This window comes from Malus domestica, chromosome 17, assembly GCF_042453785.1.
Source record: "Malus domestica chromosome 17, GDT2T_hap1".
Taxonomy (NCBI): Eukaryota; Viridiplantae; Streptophyta; class Magnoliopsida; order Rosales; family Rosaceae; genus Malus; species Malus domestica.
Window position 1 is genome coordinate 20,276,396 of NC_091677.1, and position 24,398 is coordinate 20,300,793.

The 24,398-nt window shown below is 35.6% G+C and overlaps 1 protein-coding gene across 4 annotated transcripts; it reads right to left on the reverse strand.

The window, feature by feature from the left end:
* Positions 1-1,668: 1,668 nt before the first annotated feature.
* Positions 1,669-10,990, reverse strand: LOC114822581 (membrane-associated protein VIPP1, chloroplastic-like). Of its 4 annotated transcripts, none has more exons than XM_029097216.2 (12): positions 10,726-10,985; positions 8,649-8,773; positions 8,438-8,548; positions 7,966-8,030; positions 7,804-7,885; positions 7,505-7,579; positions 7,320-7,390; positions 7,084-7,166; positions 5,222-5,286; positions 2,472-2,546; positions 2,199-2,346; positions 1,669-2,045 (listed from the first exon to the last, which is right to left on the reverse strand). In XM_029097216.2, exons 1-11 carry the CDS (start codon positions 10,862-10,864, stop codon positions 2,206-2,208), a joined length of 1,032 nt encoding a protein of 343 aa, XP_028953049.1. In that variant the 5' UTR covers positions 10,865-10,985; the 3' UTR covers positions 1,669-2,045; positions 2,199-2,205. The 4 variants fall into 4 exon arrangements, with proteins under 4 accessions (XP_028953049.1, XP_028953052.1, XP_028953051.1 ...); XM_029097219.2 differs by lacking the exon at positions 2,199-2,346 and having other exon boundaries at positions 1,669-1,705; positions 1,915-2,045; positions 10,726-10,983; XM_029097218.2 differs by lacking the exon at positions 2,199-2,346 and having other exon boundaries at positions 1,669-1,731; positions 1,915-2,045; positions 10,726-10,983.
* Between the last annotated feature and the right edge of the window lie 13,408 nt (positions 10,991-24,398).

Sequence of the window (24,398 nt, forward strand, 5' to 3'; positions counted from 1 at the left end):
AGAACTAAAGAATTTAATCAAACATGGGTGTGAATAAATGAGATAAGGCGTGCCTATTTTTTAATTATTATGCTTTTCTTTACGTGTGAGGCTCCACTTGCCACTAGACTGTGCTAAGTGGCACTACCATCCACTCAAAACGTGCCATTTGTTAAACCAAATTTAATCTTGTTCACTTCATCTAACCTAGAAAAACCTTGTTGTTTTTCTTCCACTCATCAAATTCTTTATTTGTTTGAATAAATATATAGCATATATTGTTTATGTGTTGTTTTAGGGTTTATCGAGTGAGAATTGCTAAGAAAGAAAAAGGAGGGTTTTAACTGGTGGGGGTTTGGCGGTTACTTCTCGATCACTTTTTTCAATTAATCATACCGAATAAGCTAAATACGTATAGAAACCCTTCTTCCTTTACTCACTTTTTTCAATTAATCATAAACCCAATAAGTTAGTATGTATAGAAATCCTTCTTCCTTTACTCAGCTATTTTAATTTCCTAAGCTACAAGAGATTGCCATTTTCATTTGTCCCAGGGTCAACATCTTTATAATTTGGATATGAACATTTTTGTGACTTTGACTTAAGATGTCAGAATCCTTCTTATCAGATCAATATTTCTATCTGCCACCTCCACCCCTTCGTCTTTCCGATGGAGGTGCACTGGGGTGGGGTTTGTGTTCCACGTTTTCATCTTGTACCTAAATATTTTTTTGGGTTTTAGGTTAATATTCTGAAACTGTTAAACAATTATTATATTTCATGTTTAACAAATGGCAAGTTTTGAGTGAGTAATAATGTCACTAACTAAAGTCATGTGGTAAATCGATCACCACACAAGTTTTTCTCAAATAAATGAGATAAGGCGTGCGCAAAAATCATTTCCCTATGTAAATTGGGTTTAGAGCAATCCAGATATCAACAAGAAGTGGTAATTTGTGGCAACCTAGAATGGTACTAAATGTTGACTAGAATATGTTAGAATTTTAAATTAAATAATAATTAAGGGGCAATATAAATCGAAACATACACACACACCTCTTATTTCCTCTCAAACCTTGTTAAGTTCTAGATTTTACATACATGAATCAAAGAATAATTAAACAATACAAATAAGCAAGAGTGAGCAAAATGAAAAACAAGTATTCGTGAAAATCATTTTCCTGAGCTATACAAGCCCTTTAATAATTTTGAGCTTGAAAAACACAACACAACACTTAACCTTAAACGAGTTTAGATGAAATTTAACATCTCTGTCCATGAAGCGCTCTGGTTTCTCATAGATCTCAAAAGACTTGGGATTCATTTGAAAGCGTTTTTAAAATGACCGAACACTCTTAGCGAAAATGTTTTTGGGTTCTAAAAGCACTTACAGTACTTCCTGCAAAAAGCATTTTAAGTACTTGCAGTAGGCACTTTAAGTGCCTTTTCCATGATTCACTTGCATTTTTACTAAGGATTTGTTCCAAAAAAAATTTCACCAGAAGCGCCTTAAGCATTTCAAAAGCACTTCCAAACAAACTTTTACAAATTAAAGTCTGATTATTATCATTGATCAAAAAACAACTAGAATTAAAGGCTTACAAATTAAAGTTAAACCCCCCATAAATCTCAAAAGACCATGAGATGATGAGATGATGAGATGAGCCAAGCAAACACAAAAGACACGCATTTAATCCATAACCTGTACATTAACAGGTTGTTCCACCTGCATTATCCAGAAAACTGGCTTTGCTGCAGCAGAGTTGAATTACAAGAAGAGCATGAAAATACTATGACAATGAAGCACTCTGATTTGGGTTCGATCTCTAGCTATACAGCGTTAATCTTTCGTCATTTCTGCCTATATAAATGCTAACCAGTTCTCAAAGTAAAACCAACTTCATATTTGCGTTTAAAGAATTCCAATATTGGTACCTGCAGAGAAAATCTTAGAAGTCCTTGGCTTTTCTTCTCAACTCATTAAGCTCCATCTCAATTTCAGAATCTCGAAATGGATATGCCTTGTTACTGGGAGCGGCTGTTCTTCCGGGCGGGAGTTCTCCTTTCTGTAGGATAGAGGGAAAAAACGTCAACAAACCTAGCAGTTGAGAGGCCATTAGGACACATGGTCGGAATTCATCATGTTATGAATTTTTCAACAAAGGGAACAATGAACAGAAATGAGTGGAGGAGCATTAGATTATGGACAAAGCCGTTACCGATTATTTATTCTCCATTTTGGTGCCAAACAACACAATATAGGAAAGAAGAACCATAGCAACCCAGATAAATAGAACGCACGATTCCTCTTAATGCTTCTTTGGTCAACCCAATTGAGCATGATGGAATTACAAGAAAATTAGACACCTAATATGTAACAAATAATGGGGCAGAAACCTTAAGGTTAAGAATCTAGTTCACAGGAATATATCAGCGGAAACTTGGAAGCAGCATCTCGTGAATATATAAATGTCCTGGTCAATATACCATACCTTTGAACTACCAGATAATTCTTTCTTCAAGTTTGCAAGATCATCGTCAACTGAAGAGCCCTCTAGCAACGCAAACTGCAATTTTGGTGTAGGTTAGGAAATGGTAAGAAATCAATTTTCAGAAGGGAAAAAATCAAAAGCATGAATAAATAATATCCTCAGTATTATCCCTTAGGCAGATATAGTATGTGTGCAAAATAATCATCTTAAATTATCACTTCAAAATGGGTAAGTTTCTTTGCTGGGACAGAAGCTCATTTCCATATAGATTATATAGTTAAGGTACAATAGCAAGAATGTAGCTGGTTTGCAGAACATTTGTCAAACATGAGGATCCAATCCTTCTATGTTTACATTTACAAACAAGAGCTGAAGAAATATACAATCAACATCGAATCAATGATTCAAATTTTGAATTGTCCAATGGAAACTATCAATCTTTAATTTCTATTGGCAATTAGTTGTACTCAGCTTGTATATCAAGAACTACTGGTAGATGTTTGGAAAAGTTAAAAAAACAAAGAACCAGTTAATCCTCTTTTCTAAGATCATTTATGATATGTTATAGTTTATAACCGTGTTCTCATGGGTATCTACGTGAATAAAACTTCCTAGCTAATGTGTGTGAATCCATGTGGGCACATGTACGTGTAATTGAAAGAGTTAACAGGATCTGGATAAAAATGGAATCAGCAAAACAAGCTGGAAAGAGTCCTGATGTAATTTCCCATTCGTGTCCCTCCCGGTTCTTCGTAATGCCAAACATCCCACTTTCCAACAACACATCACTATTGCTACATTACTACTGCCAGGCCAGAGAGATCATGCATACATCCCAATTAAATTAAGTGAGACGCTATCCATGTTCCACTTATTGCAGAAACACTACAACATTGTCAATTGTGTCCCAAGAATGAGCAATGTAGATGCACAATAGAAACATTTACAAGCCAAACATCGTAAATCTTCCACTTTGGTTTGACCATTGACGTTGATTCACAAGCATATATCAATCGAACTCCTCATACTTTTGTTGTAAAGGAACTGTACAGGATGCCACTTATAAACGCCATATAATATATAGTGGTTCCTATGATGGTCATGTTCTCTGGGTAGTTCAACAGGATTTCTCTTTTGCAAATGTTTACAGCCTGTTTGGTATCCTATTTGAAAATTTTATCATTTCTCAAAACATTTCTCAAGAACACTTCTTGAAAACAATTTTCTTTAAGATTCAAAAAGGTGATTGGTTTGTGATTTTTAAATCTTACAACTTAAACTAGACAAAGAGATCTAAAAAGAAGGGGTCGCAAGAGAGGGAGAAAGAGGAGAGAGGAGGAAAGAAAGTAAGAGATGATTGAAGGAAAGAGAAAGAAGGGAGAGGATCGAACGATATAGAGAGGAAGAGGAGTGAGAGAAAGAACCAACAGAATGAAGATGGCAGATTGGAGGAGAGACGAAAAAGGTAAAAAAAAGAGGAAAGAGAAAGAAGAAAAGAGAGAGAGATAGATTTGGAGTGGGAGGGGAGAAGGAAGAGAAAAGAAATGAGTGAGTTTAAGTTTAAAAACTTTAAAAACTCACTTTTTATGTTTTTAGAGAATAGACTATATTTTTTAGTTAGTCTTGAGTTCAGTTTTTGAAAATAGTCCTACCAAACAAGTTTTTAAGGCCTAAAACTTGAAAATTATTTTGAGTTTAAAAAGTTGGATTCAAGTAGCGTACCAAACATACCCTTAATCACCTCTCTAAAGTTTTTTTTTATTTTTTATTTTTTATTTTTTATTATTCTTCAATCTTTGGCAACTCAGATCTGGATTTGAAAATTTATTCTAGTTTCTAGGTTCATAATCAAAACAAACAAGAGGGAGAATTTAGAAGAATGGGAAGGTTGCATAAAATTCAAAATTTTCATTTTCATTTAATGGCTAAAACGGATATCAAAAAGTCGAACACCTTTTAGACATGGAAAATTAAGAAATCCCCAATAGCCCAAACGTTTAAACTAATGGCTAAGAGAGGCAACACTCTAAACTAAAGTAGAACTTTTAACAACTTCCTTACCAGTTAATTCTCATGTACAGCCAAAGCAAGCACAAGCATAATAGAAGAGACTTTGGGAAACAGAAGAAAACAAAGGTTTTATACCATGATAATGACCTAATTCATCCCGTAACCATATAGAAAATGGCCCAGACAAATATATGAACTTAATAAACTGACAAGCCTTCCATTTAAAGAATATCAGCCAAATGAAAATCATTGTAATTTTGTCTATCAACACTTGAATGGTAATGGCACCTGCAATAGAGTTTCGAACAATTGCTTTGAGCACTATCTAAACTTAAATGCAGCGAACGTCTAAACATTACTATGTAGGGTATGCATGACATCCATGTTACTTTAGTATGTATTTAAGTCCATGAAGAAATTACAACCACCAAATAATACAGGTAAAAAGTATGTAGGATATGTAGGGTATTCATGTTACTCAAGTGTGCATTTACGTCCGTAAAGAAATTCCAACCACTAATAAGATGGGTGCTCTACTAAAATGACAGAAATTTTGCCACTACTTAAACAGTTCATTGAGCTCATTCTTTGACTTGTTTCCACATCATATTTTTGAACTAAGTTCTGGATTTTATCCTCCCATCCTCACCTGTTCTTATCAATCTGAAGATCATATAGAGTTGTAGAAATACAAGATCTAACATGGCATGGTGCCTAAATAAGCAAGATAAAAGTGTTACCTTTCCTTCCAGATCATCTGTAGTTAACTGACCAAGAGCTTCTGCTTGGGATTCCATTGCTAAGACTATTCAGATGAAAAATGAATAGAAGAATTAATATATACTTGATAAAAATCCACATAAATTAATGTATGGTTTTGTGTGTGTGTGTGTGTGTAATCAAAGATAGACAATCAATATGTAATGTGCGCAACAATGTGACTAGAAGTCAAATCAACTTTGTGCAACGGAAGTTATATACAGAAAACATCCATAATGACAGGAACATGGCTGATAATCTCAAGCCAAGGCAGGAAGGATATGCCTTTATTTAATTAATTAACTGAATCAAAAGTGCTGATAGCTGAAAATGATTTTACTTACATACTCGTGGTTTTCTTTGTATACTAACAACAGAAAAAAGATGTGCTAAAACTGACTATCAAGAAAATCATTTTCTAGGTGGAAGCAGCAAGGCCGAAATGCAATTACAGTAACAGAAATTCTTGCACTGTAGAGGGTAGAAATAAGCACCCTTGGTAAATGCAAAAGACAAATGAAATGGATCAAAAGGGATTGGCAAATTGGGAAGAGCAAAACGCTCAGAATTTAGCACAGTGCTACTACTGGTGAAAGAACAAACATAGGACAGGATCAGAAAGATCGTAATCACATACAAATACCAGGCAGATTTCTTTTTCAGTTTACAAATATTAGGCAAAGTTCACACCATCGTCTAACATCACTTCATCCCAATCTTGAAGGAAGAGATGAACAATCTCTAGTTCTTACATTCAATCAGACTTTGTACCTCTGGACAACTCATGTTGATGACAAAGTCTGATTTCGTCTCTAATCTTACATACCAGGAAACATACATTTAACATGCTCAATCAGGAGACTGGGATGCTGTAAAATAGACGAAACAATGATTTTTTTTCTAAAAATCAAACAATCTTTTGGTACTTGTAAGTTGTAATACTGATTAACAACCAGGAATTCTTTGTATGAACGTGTGTTGTGAATATCTCGTTTACGAATGGAAAAAATAGAACAAACTCGAAATCAAAAACAAAATAATCAAATAAATAACACCAAAAATTTACATGGGGCAGCAACAACTAACTTTCACTGTGTCAATAATGAGTACAACTAATAACCTTGCCAAGCCTCTAGGATTAAGACTTGACAAAAGAACAAGAACAAGAACAAGAAATACTCTTTATCTCTTTTCTTCTCTCTCACACACACTTTGTCCTCACAATATTCTCTAACTCTTAACTCCTAGAGTGGTATACAACTGATTGTTTTGCTCCAATTCAAAACTAGTGCAATAGCTCCTTTATATAGACAGAATAAAGGCCTTCTTCAATAAGGATTACTAATCCTAATTGGAAATCTAGTTACGAATCCTTCTCCAATTGAGAAACCAACTCCAGTTGAGAAAACAACTCCAATTGGGTAAACAATTTAATCCTCTAAGACTATAATTCCTAATAGACTTACGACAACTCATCATGGGCTGTAAAAACCCAACAATGCGAATAATCAACTATTTGACATATCACATGCTTGCCAATCATGGATTGGGCACATGAACGCTGAGCACATATAAAAGTACAATGTGATGAACTTTCTCTCAATATATTTTAAGCAGACTGTACCCTCAAATATTTAAGTCAACTAGAGTCCAGAAAGGAATTCCATACACAAATCAGTTAATTTTGAAATTATATTTTTCTGATTTAGCAGCCATTTTAGAGCTCGTTTACTTTGGGCATCCAAAGATTTCCTCAGGCGAAACGAAGATCAGCATCAAATGGAAATGCAGAACGGAGCTTCAATAAATCATAAACTATTTCCATTATTGACAGCTGCCTCACCTTTCTCTTCCATCTTATCAAAAGCTGAAAGAGCACTACTTGTATTGACATTCCCCACCATCTCACTCACTTTAGTTGCAGTCCTGAAGCAACAGCATAGCAGCAATTACCAGTAACGTTAAGGGGATACCAGACTCTATTGACCCAGAAATTGAACTGAATTTAAATAAATAAATAAAACAAAGAGATAACAGACTTGGTAAGAAAGGAACGTGAGAATGATAGAATAAACTAACTTTGCAGACTGAGCACGTGCTTTGAGGGTATCTTTTTTCGACCTTGCCTCCTGTATCTTGCTCTCTAAAAGCTACACAAAATAGATTTCATAGAATAATTGATGGGCTTTTCTACACAAAAACAAATGTAATTTAGGTAGTCATTGATGACCTCACTATGAGCAAAATAATTTAAATTCGCTTACCCGTGTATTAGACACAAGATTATCAACAACAGCTTTTTGTTGATCAAGTTGAGATTTCAAAGTATTAGCATTATCCTGAAAACATACAAAGACAATAATGCAATGAAACCTTGGCAGCCTCACGATGAGAGAAAACTAGCTCGTGAATAACAAGGTAATTTTTTAATTAATGGCGTGAGCTCAATTTTCCTAAACACTCCAAATAGAAGTTTTCCTTAATAATGATACACATTTCTCAAAACTAGAAATACTAATATAAAATAACCAAAAAAAAAAAAGTAGAAGCACAATAAACTTACAGCAAAAGATTTACGCCTCTTCAAAGCTTCACGTGCAAGATCCTCCTCTCCTTTTTGAAGAGCTAATTGTGCTTTGCGGTACCTAAGTAACATACACCAGGATTTTAACAATTACTTGCCGCTTTATTTGAGACAATAAGATATCAACCCAATCCACATTACCAGTCCTCAGAAGCTTGTGCAGCAGCTTTGTACTTATTCTCCATCCGCTTTTGAGATGCCAACACCTTCACATGAGAAAGAGAAAAAGACAGAGAATAGGCATCAATGCTAGATGAACATTAAAGCGTAAAATCCAGACCATTTAAAAAATTAAACACAAGCAATGTATAAAAGAGAAAATTATGAGATATCCAAAGTATATCTAGAGCTAACACAGTAGCTATTCGTGGATGATATACTTGCCGTTTCAGTTTGTCATCTACAACAAAATAGGAAAGATGAAAACTAAAAGACATAAGAACAAATGCAAAAGAAAAGGTGAAAAAATCTGCAGAGAACGTGAGGCAATTATAAAATATTGTAGAAGAAAAGAAAAACGAGTCGATCGTGAGACTTTTTTAAAACAATTGCACTAAGAAGAAGAAGAAAAAACAAAGAAAACAAGTAAAAGTTTTGGGAACATGAGGCTTACTTGTGCTGTGGCCTGACGCATCTTTGTCAAATCATCATTCATTTCAAGAACTGCTTGCTCTAAGATTTTCTCAGGATCTTCAAAGGTACTTACTAATGCATTTGCATATGACTGCAATTAAAAGAATTAATGTAAGAAGAAAAAGGTACAATCAGTGACCATCACATTATTATTTATTATGTGAATATAGTAATCATTCATAAGATATCACCTTGATAACTCTAGCAAACCGGTCAAATAGGTTCATACGAGCACCAAGAGCCCCCCCACGTTGTCTAGAATAATGTGGTCGACTGGAAGGAGCAACCCTAATCACTTCAACTTTTAGAGCCCCCACTGAAAATAAAATAAATGTAAGCCAAGATCTAATACCTATTCTTAGGTGATTTGCAAGTTTAGTAGAACAGATACTAGAACAAAAACAAAACCTAAAAGATTAGAGTTCAAGGTTATTGCAAAACTCCACAACAGGGTGTGCAAAATGCATTGCTTACAGACCTTAATTGTTGTCCTCCTTTTACTTCTATACCTAAGTAATGTTTGTATCATTAACTCATAGTATGCAATTCATGTATCTTGTTGCACACAACAAACAGGAATTCACCAAGAGAAACACATCCTCAATGACAACAGACATACATAAACCCAACAATAAAGTTCAATGGGCTAACAGAAATTTAGTCAATCACACTTGCATCTAGATGTAATTTTATTTTACTTGCTTTTAGGTTGATAAAACTTGTGGATTAAGAATGAATTTGAAATCAATAAAAAGTAAGACTTTAAACCTAGCATATTCTTAGACTTCGTCAAGCTGTTCACAGTAGAGAGAGACATAATCATATCCAAATGCAAGCTAGCAGATTTAATTGGACAAAAGGCATTTTTTCAAGAATCACATGTTAAGATTTTGGCAAATAGGACCTTGTTTGACTCAGAGATTTGCAGCGGTAGTGTTTTCCTTTGTAAATAGTTTTTACTTATGCTATCTGAAATACGTCATAATGGATTTCAAAGAACCTTACATCCTTTTCGAAGAGATAGAATGTTATATCCTTTAATATCATTCTCATTTGACTTGAAGAAATGTAATTGTTTTTCTATAAGATAAATAAATTATGTACACGTTCTTTGAGCTTGACCATAAATTAAAAAATATATCTCCTTTACATTTATGTTGGGGAATTGTTATAGCACTTCAGAATAGTCATTTTGCACTCCTCCCACCCTCATCTTTTTCACTATAGAGAAATGCAGGAAGGTTTTTTTTTTCTTTTTGGAGCACCAGTAACAGCTCCCTCTTAAGCTAATCCCTGGTGGATAAAGGTTAGTTCGAAACTTTTGGAGATATCTTGTTAAAATAAACTACTTTTCAGATGTTTCCATGACAGTAGTGTAGCTAGTAAAATGTTTACTTTACTATGAAAGAAGCGCACAAATACATGCCTGCTTGTATTTTCTTATCAGAATTAGCGACTTCATGTCGTCATCAAATCCCACGCGTTGAAGACTTGACGAGAAATTGAGATGGAGCAAGAATATCTATGTCATCCTCATATCGTTCTTGCATGGGTCTCAATTGAGAATTTCTAACCAGCTCCTTTTTAAGACAGAAATTTCTTAACAGTTGAAGCTAACGCTTTCCCAATGCAAGGAGTACCGGGTGAGACTAAATGAAGTAGCAATCGACACTTAATGAAAAGAACATACTGTATAAAGAACTGGAAGCCAAATATAGAAAGGGCCCAATTGGAAATTGCACTTCTTTTCATAAGAGCTTCAATTAGAATAACGTCGAAATATATAATCAAATGAAGTGCTTCGGATAAAAAAATAAAAAATAAAAAAAAAGCACCTAGATGCTTCTTCTTGCTTTTCTCTGCCACACATGGTCATAAGCGCTTTTGATTATCAGGAAAACGCTTTCAGCTATTCTAAAATAACTTCCAAACAGGCCCAAAACAAATACCAAACGCAATTGTCTTATCAAAATCTAATTATCTCCCCTATTTCCCCACTACAAGTTCAAGATGGAACCTTTGAAAACAGAAACTCAATTCTCCATGAAATGTTTCCCCATTCCCCACTGAAAGCCAGCCTTAGAAGCAAAGAAAACCCACTCCCCACTTAGCTCAATACACCTATTTGGATTCCCAACCAACCAATAAACAAGTCTCAAAGCATTCAAAGCAAGTTGAAAAACAGAGCAAACGTGCAGATATGGAAGTCCAATTGAAAATCAAAAAGATACCCATTCACTGAAAACTTGAGTAAATCAAAAGGCACACCTCCGCCATTGAAGAAGGAAGTCGTGAGAGGTTTTCTGACCATGGAGAGACTGTTGGAGCTTGAAGAAGAAGCTTGGAACGAAGAGGCAGGCGTCGACGCCATGGTCAATCCTGTAAATATCTGCGATTTTGTGGCCATTCTGAGGGAGAAGTCAGTTGAAATGCTGCAAAATTTTATAGATAGGATTCAACAAGATGATGATCACTTCTCCCTTTTTCTCAATCACCACTTTTATTTTCTCAATTCTTTTCGGCCTTGTGATTTTCCTGCGAGTTGTTTATATTCGGCGGTTTGGGCCGTTAACATATGACCCGCAAATGGTTCCCGTTGTTTCTTCTGAACCAGGCCCGTCCAGTGAAGCCCATCTATCCGGTTTTGGTAACTTTTGTTTGGAAAATATTTTTATACAGTTTTTAACAAAAATAATCTCTGAAATTGAATATCGATACATCTAGTCTCTGAAAATAAAGAAAAACTTTTGTTGAGCTTGACTTGCCATTGAATTTTATTGAATAACATTACAATCCATTCAAAAGTTTTTATCGTATGTTGGGCCTGAAATTTGTTTATTATTGTTGTTTTATGCACATAATTTCTTTTTTAATTATTTGGTGAAATAAATAGATATCGGTCTTCAATCATTTATATTTATGGTATTATAATTTTATTATTTCACAATTAAATGACATCTTGCTGCTTTTGGTAAGTTATCTTGTAAGCTTTTTTGCATTGTGTATTTTGTTTACAAATAATGTTTGGTTTAATTTAGGAAAAATTACACATAAAGTATAATTTTAATGCTTAGTTTTTAAGAGTCTATTTTGTGACAACCTGTCCCAAATTTTACAAGTTTATAAATTTTAAAAACGTGAATTGACGAAAATACCTTGGAGGCGAGGACTTTGACCTTTATTGACCATCGTCTAGAGAAACGTAAGACTTATTCTTTTAGCGTATTGTTGTAGTGCTTGTTAGTATGAATGCATAGGCGAAAGCCGGTTGCAGGTCTGGATTATAATGGTATAGTTACGAGCATTTGAAGTTGTTTTACTAAACTATAGAATTTTAAATTAATAAGAGCTCCCACCATGTGGGAATGGAACCAATCAGATTTCTTTGTTGTTGGTGGGCCAATTAGGCATTGGACCAAGAAAAGAGAAGCTCCCAGCATTCTCTTCCCATGGAGGACACCCGCGACAAGACCCAGTTTCGAACCGATGTGAAATTCTGGCCACTTCCACCATATTTTCAGGTGAAATTCACCCATCCATTACCTGTAACCTCTTTTATAACCTCCCCTCTTCCATTTCCACCCAAAATTAGAAGGAATTTGGTTGAGGTTTGGTGGAAAAACCACCATGGATGCCGCAAGAAAGGTTGCTCGAAATCCACCAAACCTGAAACAATTTCATTCAATTATCACTATCAATATACTTCCCTTGAACTCCTGAACAAAGCCCAATAGGTTTTAGGGGCGGCGGAACGTCGAAGAGGAAGAATTGAAACACACTCTTTATAGGGTTTCCGGCGGATTTTCATGAAACTGAGGTGTTTCTCGGCAAAATTGGCCTTGGCCACAGGTATAAAAGTTATTCCACTCACTGAGATCTCCATTTATATGAAATTTGGTAATTTTTTAAAATAGTTGAATTTTCCAGCGAGTCTGGCCAGCCGACCACCACCTATGGCGGCACATGCGGTGGCGCGTAGCCAGTGGGCCGAAGGTGTCTTCCTAAGTTCAATTAGAGGCCCTGAATTCATAATTGATGTCTATATGCCGTAATTTGATTATTTGAAGTTAGATTCATTATGATACGTTATTTGGTAAAAATATGAATTGACGAACCGACCGTTGGATCATCACTAAATTTTGATATGTTATAATGCATAATATTTTAGGATCATAGGAATTTACGGATAAGGAAACCGACATACGGATCTTCCTGAATTGAATTTGTAAGTTTATAAAATAAATGTTAACCGCCACTTGGTTTTGGGCAATTGGCGGAGATCTGACCGTTGGATCATAATGAAACTTTAGGACGTTGTTCTAGAAACATAATGTGGGTCCTTGGAACTAACAGATCGGAAATTCGTGATGCAGATCTTCCGAGTTGAATTACGTAGAGATGTGTTTTATGTAAACTATGTATTCTATTGATAAAAACTCTGAGATGTGATTTGATAATTGTTCTAGGCGACGATGGTTCGTGATGTCTCGATATGCGTGTTAGGGAGTCGTAGCATGGACCTCAGGTGAGTGAGTCTTTTCCTTTCTATCGTATGTATATAGTATATGTATGTGTGTGTGTGTGTGTGTGTGTGTGTGTGTGTGATTGATAGTTCCATAAGGGCGTGTTTGTTTAACCTCGTTAAAGTTCACTGGATTGGACTACTTTGCTAAGACTACTAATCCCGTGTTTGGTGCAAGCTAGACTAAACTTAAATGGGATTAAGTCAGACTCGTTCCAACTAAGAGCTTCGCTAAGTCGTCCTAGTAAGACCCCCCAAAAACCACGAGATTGCTAATCTCGTCTCCAACATCGTTTGCACACCTTTGTCGTCTACAACTCCTGCTCCCTTACCCCTGTGCAAATCTGAAACCCACCCCCCACCCATTGCCTAAATCTCAAAATACAACATCTAAAATTCCCCCAAAACCACATGCACACGAATCTCCAGAACAAATTCAAAACAAAAACCTCAAAATCCAACATCTAAAATTCCCCCAAAAGCACATGCAGACGAATCTCCCGAACAAATCAAAACAAAAACGCAAAATCACCAGAAAATCTCGAGATTTTCTGAGAAAATCAAAGGAGGTGTTGGGTGGTGAGCTCTGATGAATCCTCTGCATAAGGAAAAAAGGGAGAGGTTAGGGAGATAGTGGATGGTGGAAAAGAGGGGATGGGAGTGAGATGGGCAGAGGAAAATAGAGAGATGTATACGGAGAGTGGAAGAGAACTCTAGAAAAATGGTGAACCAGATAAAAAGAGGGAGATGGGAGGGAGAGAGTACCGGAGGAAAGAGGAATGGGTCAGTGATATGCTTGGAAAAAAAAATACTAGCCATTAGATTGTTTCTAGAAACAAGTAAAATGATATATTTATAATAAAATCTTAATAAATAGAGATTAAATAATATAGTATAGATTAATAATAAAATCTTAATAAATAGAGATTAAATAATATAGTATCTAAATTTAATAGTTATCCTGCTTACTAGTCCGATACTGCACCAAACGCTTTACTAAGTCAGTCCAGTTTAGTCTAGTCTAAGCCAGTCCAGCTTAGTCCATGAAGCTAGTCCAGTCTGAGATAGTCTGGTGCAACAAACGCACCCTAAACGTTTATAAATCGATTATTGCTTACGATTACTATGAATGTTTTGAAGTAATTATTGGGAACTACGAATGGCTTGATCCCTATTTAGGGTACGTAGGTAGTCTAACAAGACGTTAGATGCAACCATATAATAAATGAGACTAAATAATTGGGACAATAGCCTTGTTTGGGGAATTGAACAATGTGAGGGACATTGGTGGAAAACATGAGAATTAACCTTATGATTTGGTAGCTAATTGTTGTTCATAAATCAATGTGTGAAGAATCAAGGAATTGAAGTAAGGAAACGTAAGTAATGTTAGTTAATTAAACTAGTGTCTAATTGGGCTTATCACCAATAATTATTCCCGAAAATAAATAGTTTGGAAATGGGACGTTACATATTATGCATTTCACACCATGTTATATATATACTTGAAAATATTATGTTATAGTTGACTTTTAGATTGCATCATGACATATTCATATGTGTATTACCTGAACCTAATTATTGCGAATGCTTCGAAGTGCCAAATGATGTTGCAGATGCCCAGGTAAGCTTCAGGTGAGTACATGTTGATGATAGTGATGGTAGTATGTTGATGAGATATTATAGGTGACTCCGACTTATATGAGCTAGCATATGTGATGAGATATGTAATGAGTTAGCATATATGTAATGAGATGCTAGCATATGTTTATGATGAGATATGTAATGCGATGCTAGCCTATATGTGATGAGATGCTAGCATATATGATGAGATACGTTACTAGCTAGCATGTATGATGAGATGCTAGCATATATTTATGCTGAGCATATATTTATAATGAGATATGTGATGAGATGCTAGCATATATGTAACGATATATGATGAGATGCTAGTATATATATGAGCTAGCATATGTGATGAATTATGTGATGAGAGTTAGCATATGTGATGAAATATGTAATGAGCTAGCATGAGATGTATGATGAGCTAGCATATGTGATGAGATATGGATAGTCGTATAGGTCACTATAGGTGACTCCGACATATGTGCTAGCATGATTGATGAGATATGAGTACAGTCGTACAGGTCACTAGAGGTGACTCCAACTTATGTGCTAGCAATAATTGATGAGATATGAGTACAGTCGTACAAGTCACGTTAGGTGACTCCGGCTGATATATTATTTTATATTGATTAAGTTTATTTGGCCTACTTGTTAATGCATTGTTGAGTTGATGGACATGACATACCCATGGATTTGGGCATTCTTGAGTATGGTTTGGATATATATATATATAGACACACACGGAGTGTTGTCTTATGGAAAACAATATGAGTTTTACAGTGAGCGATTATTACTTTTGGAATGGTAATAGTTCTGGGAAACTTGGTTTCATTGCTCACTCGCACTCTCTATTTTGTGCCCCTCCAGGTTTTAGCTACTGAGTTCATATCGACGAGGATCTGTGGCGAATCTTAGTATTGGTGGCCACCTCTGAGGGTATGATTCTTACCTACACTACTGTACTTTATTTATGCTCTGACATCGCATGTGAAATGGATTTGCTCCCACTCACAACGCACTCTGGTATTTAGACATTTTGAGGTTTAAATTTATTCACATTTTACACAATATCACATTTTTATGGCTTCGTCACCTTCCAGGTGTCGGCCAGCACAGCTCGATTCTTAGTTCAAGTGAACTTTCCGGGTCGGGGTGTGTCATGTTTGGTATCCTACTCAAAAGCTTGAATTGTTTTTAAAACTAACTTTTATTTACATTTCTTGGAAACAGTTTTTTTTTAGGTTTCAAAAATGTGTTTGGCATTGAACTTAAAAACTATTTTTGAATCTAAAAATTTGAAAACTTGTTTGGTTTAACTCTTAAAAACAATTTTTTTTTCAATTATGTATTTGTTTTAAGATATACAAAACATATGAAATTAAACATTAAACATACTATTTTGATATTCATGTGCTAATACAACATATATATGTTCGATAATCAAATTAAACTTCAAGTCTTAGACAATAAATATTACATTAAAACATTCTAGAAAACCAATAAACTTTGAGACTAATTGTTATTGACGTAATCAAGCCATATTGATCCGGCTATGTGATCTCAAACATCATTCATAACATTGTTGTCATTCAAATGCATGTTTTCCCCTTCTTGATTCGTCCCCGAGCTTTCTTCATCTACCACATCAACATCATTGTCTTCAAATTCTTGAAACAAAGTATCATTGCTTGATTGCATTCTAATGAAAGTGTGCACGGCACAACATGCAACCAATTATATTTTTGCTTCAATTTTTCACTAGTGTATCTCTTACCATATTTGTCAAACAACTTCATGCCAATCGCATCCCACTTATTCTTTTCTAAAGTGTTGGTTTGCAAGCCTTTTTTGGTCTCTTCATACAACATACTAATAAAGTAGTCTTCAATAGGTTTTGGCCAATTAGCTTTATCATCAAGGTCATTTTCAAAGTCCTTGTTTGACATCTCTCAGACATGTACTAGAACAATGTAAACGGAAACATTGAAATTAATACAAAGCTAAAAGCTACATTCACTTATAAATGTTAATGCTAAAGTATAATATTAAAATTTAAGGTATGAATGTACAAAACACATATATACTCAATTCTATGTAGTACGTACTATATACTTAGTTTTCACGAACTAGATGATAAATAAAAAGGCATTTTATGCATGCGAGAATATCAAACAAAATGAGTAGTGTGACCTAAGAGTAACTCATTTACCTCTTCCAATGACATGGGCATGACAATACGACCTCATTTATTTCAAAACAATAATAGATAAAGAACAACTCCAAAGAAGTGACCTGCACTTCAATTCCAAAAAAGTAAAAGTGAAACTTTGGAGTTCATGGTGAGGGTGGGTTTGGGGTGTTGAGGTGTGCTTGCAGTGGATTAAATCGTGGCAATTTATTCATTCGATGGAATTGTGAGTGACTGTGAGAGACAGACATTGGTTACTGAGGGGACTTTGAGTATTCGGGGATGAGTCAAGGAGAGTACAAATGTGACTCTAAAACATGAAATCTAGACTGGCTAACTAGCTAAGAAAACCAACAAGCAAGAAAGGTTGTGTAGCAGGTCTTGTTTGTTGTATTGAATATCATGGTTTCACTCAGCGAGAAAGGCTCATTTCTCTTTGATTTCACTCAGCGAGAAAACCAACAAGCTACTGATGAATGTAGATTATGCTGATGATGCATACAACTAGATTGAAAAACCCATAGCTTATTCATTGTTCTTCATTCACCAAATTAACCCTTAATTTGTAACATATTAACAAATTTAAGTTTTGTCTTAATCCAATATCTGTCACCACCCCAAGTAAAAATCTACACTAAACAACATAAATGAAATTCAAATGACATTTTTACGAACTAGACGATAATAATATCATTAGCAACATACACACATACCTATAAGGCTACATACAAACATACCTACATACACACATAACAACCCTTATATGCTATACCTACATACACACATACCAAAACACAGAACGCCCATATTTGCATCATATCCTTGTTACTAACTCGATAGGGAATTTTCACAAACACCTAATACGCAAGCTCTAATAGCTCCATAGAACCAACTTTAATAGAAATATAGGAACCAAATTAACTTGCTAATATGCTATTCTAAACATCAATCCTTAGCCTCTCTAAACATCACAACAAATTCAGTTCACAAATCAATCCTTATGGGCACATCAATTAGATTATATACACAGTACACAAATGAATCACACCAATTAGATAGATAACCCTGTTTAATGTGATTAAGCTCTAATTTCTCATTAAAAGCAGCATAAAAGAATCCAAAACACAAAATAGGAAGTAACATTGTCAGCTTGCGAGAGATGGGAAAATCCCAGAACCTAGAAACACCCACTCCATTGAACCCAAATTATAAACTTTTTCTTTTCGATTTTCTCAAAAACCAAACAGAACATTGGAAAATCAGAGAGAAAGAGTTACCGGTGAAGAATCAAATGTAGAGTAGGGCGGAGGAGGGCGGAGAGTTACTGGAATCCCTTGGTCGTTAGTCTTTCGTGAGGCGCAAGAGTGCTCGTGGTCTGTGTGGCGCAGGTCACTCAGACCTGAGAGACCTCTATCGCAATATGAGTTCGTGAAAAGAAAACCCTAAAACCTGACTTTTGTTGTTTTCAAATTATAGTGGGCTGTTTTTAAATTTTTTTTAGTCCAGTTTTGCAAAATGAGCTTGCCAAACAGGTTTTTTAACCTTACAACTTAAAAATTGTTTTTGAGTTAAAAACTTTGGACTCAAATCCAATACCAAACATGCCCTAAATATATCAAGTAGGGACAAAAAGTTAATATATGCCAAAGATGACTTTGTTAGTTTTTTTTCTTTTTCTTAAGTGTAAATTAGAAAATATCCTCTATACTAGTAAAGTCTTTTCACATTTTATCTCCTTCATCCATTGTTTCTCTCACTTTTCTCATGGTCACCATCACTACCTCCCTAGTTGTAGCCTCCTTGCCACCGCCAGCACTCCCTCTTGCCAGACTACGCTTTGTTAATGGTGAATGTACATATTCTTTGAGGGCAGACCGTGTTTGCTGAATTGATTAGACCAGGGAGGAAGGCTTCGTCGACAAAAAGGGCTTTATGCACTATCATTCCATATGGTAGCAGGAGAGTTGGCTTGAATTAGACACAAATGGTGTTGGGAACAACATCAAATACTTAGTCAAAATCTATCAATGCTTGGAATGACAATCATTGTAGATATGCAAGTTGAGCATGGGTGATGCAAGTCTTACTGGACGCAAGATCAGTAATACTTATGGTGGACGGGGAGCCTATGGTAGTGGACCTAGTGATGCAAATATTTATATATAATTAGTGTAACCTTAGTAGTTTAATTAGTATGAAAAAAGCATGAAGACTAAATGACAAAACCAATCACAAATCTTCTTTTCGATTAAATATTAAATATTATCATTATTTTCTCAATGCATACATAATACCATTCAATTGCCTAAAGTGTTATGGAGGGGGAGAAAGCTAAAAGTCTAATGACACATATGGTGGTGGTAGCAGTATTTTGGGTTGGAATAGAAATTAGATTTTTGTCATCAACTCGACAAGATTTAAGGATCTCTCTTTGTTTACTATTTACCTAGATTAACGCAACTGTGTTAACTCAATAATTATCTATTAGGGTCAAGTTATTTGAAACTGATTCTGCAAAAATGATCGAGGATGGGTTGAACTAATTTTGTAAAAATGGTTGATGACATGTTGAACTGATTCTGTAAAAATCGTCGAAAGATGGGTTGAACTAATTTTGCAAATATGGTTGAGAACCGTTTAAATTGGTTTTGCAAAAATGATCAAAGACGGGTTGAACTAATTTTGCAAAAATAGTCGAAGACGGATTGGACTGATTCTAGTGATAAAGGACACAAACATATTCTACATATAGTTTTAAAACTGATTCTAGAGATAAAGAATACAAACACATTCTACATATAATTTCAAAACTGATTTTGCAGAAATAGTTGATGATGAGTTAAGCTTAGGACACATATCAATTTTGTTAGAGTTGTGATGGTTGGGTTCTATTAGCAGCCCTAAAGCCTTAGGGGTATGATTGGTATTTTAAAACATTGTTTCCATGTTTATGGGCTAGGCTTTACTTCATTTTATGTTTTTGTCTCTCCTTGACATGTTTAAAATATCTCAAGATTCATAATTTATTTTTTCAATTCTCATTTGTTAGTAGAAGCTGTTGACATTATAATTTATTTGTGATTCAGAGCAAAAATGTCGAAAGAAATTGATGTTATTGATGTTAAGGATTTAAGTAGATTGGTTAGAGATCGAAAAGAAGAACAAATTCAAGGAACTAAACTAATTTTCTAATACTACTCCAAGACCAGGTACATCAAATGCACGCAAAATATAATACACAAATGCGTTTACGTGTTTTTGTAAAAGGTGTAAATCGAAACAAGTTGGTTTTTTATTGATCGTCTAGCCAATGCCAACAATTCAATAAAGAAGGTCAACACATATGAAGTTATATATGTTGGTATACATACATAGTAATGTTCAAGAATATAATGAAGATCAAGCAGGAAAGAATAATGAAAAAGAAGGTGAAAATGAAGAAGAGGATGAAGTACTTGTTGACATTGATTATGGGGTAAGTGACGATGAAAAGCCAACTAATGTTGAAGAGGTAAATGGTGTGGAGGCACCAAATGAAGTGCCTGATGTTAATCATCCAAATGAAGTTCTTGATTTTCATCCTTCTAATGAAGCTATAGGGGAGATTTCATCTAATAGTGAAGACATTGATATTCCTTATTCTAGTAGTGATGAAGAGGAAGGTAAACATAACTCTAATAAATTATCCAAGAAGAGAAAAAAAAATATCAAGTTTTAAACAATGGAGGATAGACAAAGATTTGAGAAATCCAGACTTTCAATTGGGAATGCAAATTGCCAATAAAGTAGAGGTAAAATAAGCTACAAAGGAGTGTGCTATTATCAATGGACGAGAAGTCAAATTCGTAAAAGATGATAAAATTAGGGTGAGAGCAAAGTGAGTTGGAAATAAGAAAATGAAGTGCCTGTTCACTAAATTTCCTTCCATCTTAGGTTCAGATGAGCCTTGCAATAAAGACTTTTTGTTAGATCATCATTGTTGGAGAGTTGGTAAGCTAAAGTTCGCTAATTCAAAATGGCTAGCTTAAAAGTTTGCTTACAAGATCAAGAAAAATCCTCATTGGGATGTCGGAGCATTTAAATCCGATGTATTAGATCAGTACTGTATGAATGTTAGCAGACATCAAATATACAAAGCAAAAAGGTTGTCCAAGGTGATTATTGAAGGTAGCTACAAAGAACAATATGCCAGGTTATGGAACTATGCAAAACAACTAAAGGTGGGTAATAAAGGAAGCACAGTGGTTGTAAGCAATAAAAAGAAAGGTGATCAACTAGTTTTCCATAGGATGTATGTGTGCTTGGAAGCTTGTAAGAAAGGTTTTTTTGGAGGGGTGTAGACTTGTCAGTGGTGTGGATGGTTGCTAGTTGAAAGGACGTACACATGTCAGATTTTGACTGTTGTTGGAGTTGATGGGAATAATGGTATGTTTCCAATTGCTTATGCTAATAGTGAAAATTGGTTCAAGGATTTGGTTCTTTGAGCTTTTGAAAGCTGATTTAAATATTGAGAATGTGGCAGCTTGGGTGTTTATAAGTGACAAAAATGACTCATTCTTGTCATTCAGAGTGTCATTCCAACAATTGAGCATAGAATATGTTGGTGACATTTATGTAACAACTTTAAGGCATCGCACTCGAGACTTGCATTGAAGAATACATTGTGGGCCTTAGTAACATCCAATTCTATTCCATGGTTTGTTGTAGAGATGGAAAAGATGAAACAACAAGATTAAAAAGCTTGGATTTGGGTTCATAAAAGGCCTCCACAAAATTGGAGTAAAGCTTATTTTGCATCGCAAATCAAGTGTGATATATTGTTGAACAACCTATATGAATTGTTTAACTCTCACATTCTAGATGCAAGAGACAAGGCAATATTAACATGTCTTGAGAGAATTATGATATATATCATGCTAAAGATGGCTAATAGAAGAATTGCAACTAGGCATTGGAAACATCCAGCTGGACCTAGGATCTTCAAAATCATTGAGAAGAACAAGTTGGAGCTCGTCAGTGCATTCCTAGGATGGTTGAGGACAAGAAGTTCTTTGTACAACATATGTATGGGGCTAAGTTTGTTGTTGATCTGAGGGAAAAAAATATGCTCTTGTAAAAGATGAGATTTGTTTGGGATCCCATGCCCCTATGTTACTTCTTGCATATTTTTCTATTGATGAAAATATGTATGACTATACACATGATTGCTATAAGCAAGATGCTTACTTGAAATCATATGATCCTATTGTCCACCCCATTTAATCCATGGATTAGTGGAAGAAAATTTGTTTGCCTGCAATTAACCCTCCTCCATACAAAAACCAACTTGGAAGGCCAACAATTTCAAGAACTAAAGAAGTAGTTGAGGTTCAAGCAACTGATCCACCTCCTTCAAACCCCATCCCACCAGACTATATTCCACCTCCTACAAAGCTAAAAAGAATATTTGTAAAGGTAAAGTGTGGAATTTGTGGCCAACCCATAATAGGCTAAGTCATATAAAAGAAGGGGAAAGTGGCTCTTCTAACATGTAAGAGGTAGCTAACGTATATATAATACTTTACTTCTTTAATTTCTTTTGCTTTGTGAAGCACTATTTCTAATATTGTTACTTTATTTGCTTTGTGCAGGGCCGTAGGGATCACTCTTATCAAACTAATGGGCCAAACCCTTCTACATGGATAGGGACACCAATAGGTTGTGGTACAACAAAAGGACAAGGCAAACAAGCAACACAAAAAACCAGTAAGTGTGCTTCTAAATTTGATTTGGGGTGTATTGGTGAATATAGAAGGTTTCGTAATATATAAGATGTATATGACGTCTAGGTTTCAACTGAGAAACACAAGGGGATCTCATCATCCATTGCAAAAGGAAGGGGAGTAGGGATATCATATTCACAGCCACCTTTTTAAGAAGAAAAAAAAACAATGGAAACCATGACGAGGATAAAAATTAGGCATGATCAAGGGGATCACTGATGTTATTTTTGGGACTTCATTTTTGTAGCATGAATCATCTTCTATATGGTTGTAGAATTGTTACCCTATTTTGTGTAGTAAACTTTGTATTTTGGTGAGGATCATGTTTGTACCATACTTGACCAATCCCGAAACTACTGAGCACCGGTCAACGTTATACCGTCAATGACCCAGAAGAGTTTCCCTCCAACTAGGAGGCCAATCACAGCGTGACATGTGTCGACATCAAAAGCCAATCATAGCGCGACATGTGTCAACATCAGAAGCCAATCACAACACGACACGTGTCAATGTCAGAATGAAACTAGAAACTCTCTTCTATAAATAGAGATCATTCTTTCACAATATTTCCTAATGTCATTTTTACTAAATCATTCACTAGTACTCACTAAATAAGAGCTTGAACCTATGTACTTGTGTAAACCCTTCACAATTAATGAGAACTCATCTACTCCGTGGATGTAGCCAATCTGGGTGAACCACGTACATCTTGTGTTTGCTTCCCTGTCTCCATCCATTTACATACTTATCCACACCAATGACCGAAGCAATCTAGCGAAGGTCTTAAACTTAACATTTTCTGTTGTACCAAAGTCATCACTGATTTTGTGCATCAACATTTGGCGGCGTCTGTGGGAATGACACTTATTCTCACTCTCTTCAACTTTGTTAAGCTAGTTTCCACCATTCGTACACTCTCTTTTGACTAGGCATCCCTCTCCAACATGGGGAGCGAAGGAAGCCACATCACACACAATGACACCCTTCTTGCACCTAGTGCGAAGCAACGAAAGAAGGAAGGAAATAGGGTTGCTCTTCAAGCTAAAGTTGATGAGCTAGAATTTCAAAACAACAAGATAGCAATGAAGAATGAGGTCTTCTAGGAGCAGTATAAAAAACTTTTTGAGATGCTCCACAAAACTAGGCGTACTCAAACACGTGAACTCGTTACCCCTGTGGACATCAACCATCATCTGGATGTCTCCCAACAACGAGAGTCACCTTCTTTCGACATAGGTATCCCTGATCAGGAGCAAGCTAATCATCAAAACATTAATCAACATGAGATTTCTTTCAACCCAACTGCTTCAACCCGAAGCAGGAGAAGTGGAGGAAGACACCTCCTTGCAGAAAGGTTGGAAGGATTGAAAGCCGTTTATCGTGACTGTCGAGACTTCCTAAAGCAACGTCGAGAGAATCCCCTCCACATAAGCTTGAAGATCAATGACCCAAGAGTTTCTGAAAGACTCAGTCCCTTCCCACATCCCAGGCCGACTACCAATTTGGGGAAGGGGCAACAAGTCCTAGAGAAACACGAAGGTATAGGGGACTTAGAGATGTTTTGACAGACATACCTTGAAAGTCAGTACGGTGAGTCCAGGGAAAAATCATATGCTCTTGATCAAACCTTCCTACTTCCAAGAGAAGATGGAGATTTACGAAAGAAAGCTCCAATGGTACATGACTCCACTCAGGACCCTCTTATCCTACAGCTTCTTAAGGAAGTAAATAAGTTGAAGGCCGAACGACAAGCTGATATACCTTATTGGAACCAACCTAGGCCTGGTCCTCTTACAAGGAAGATCCTCGACACCCTCCTCTAAGCAAAGACAAAACAGAAGCT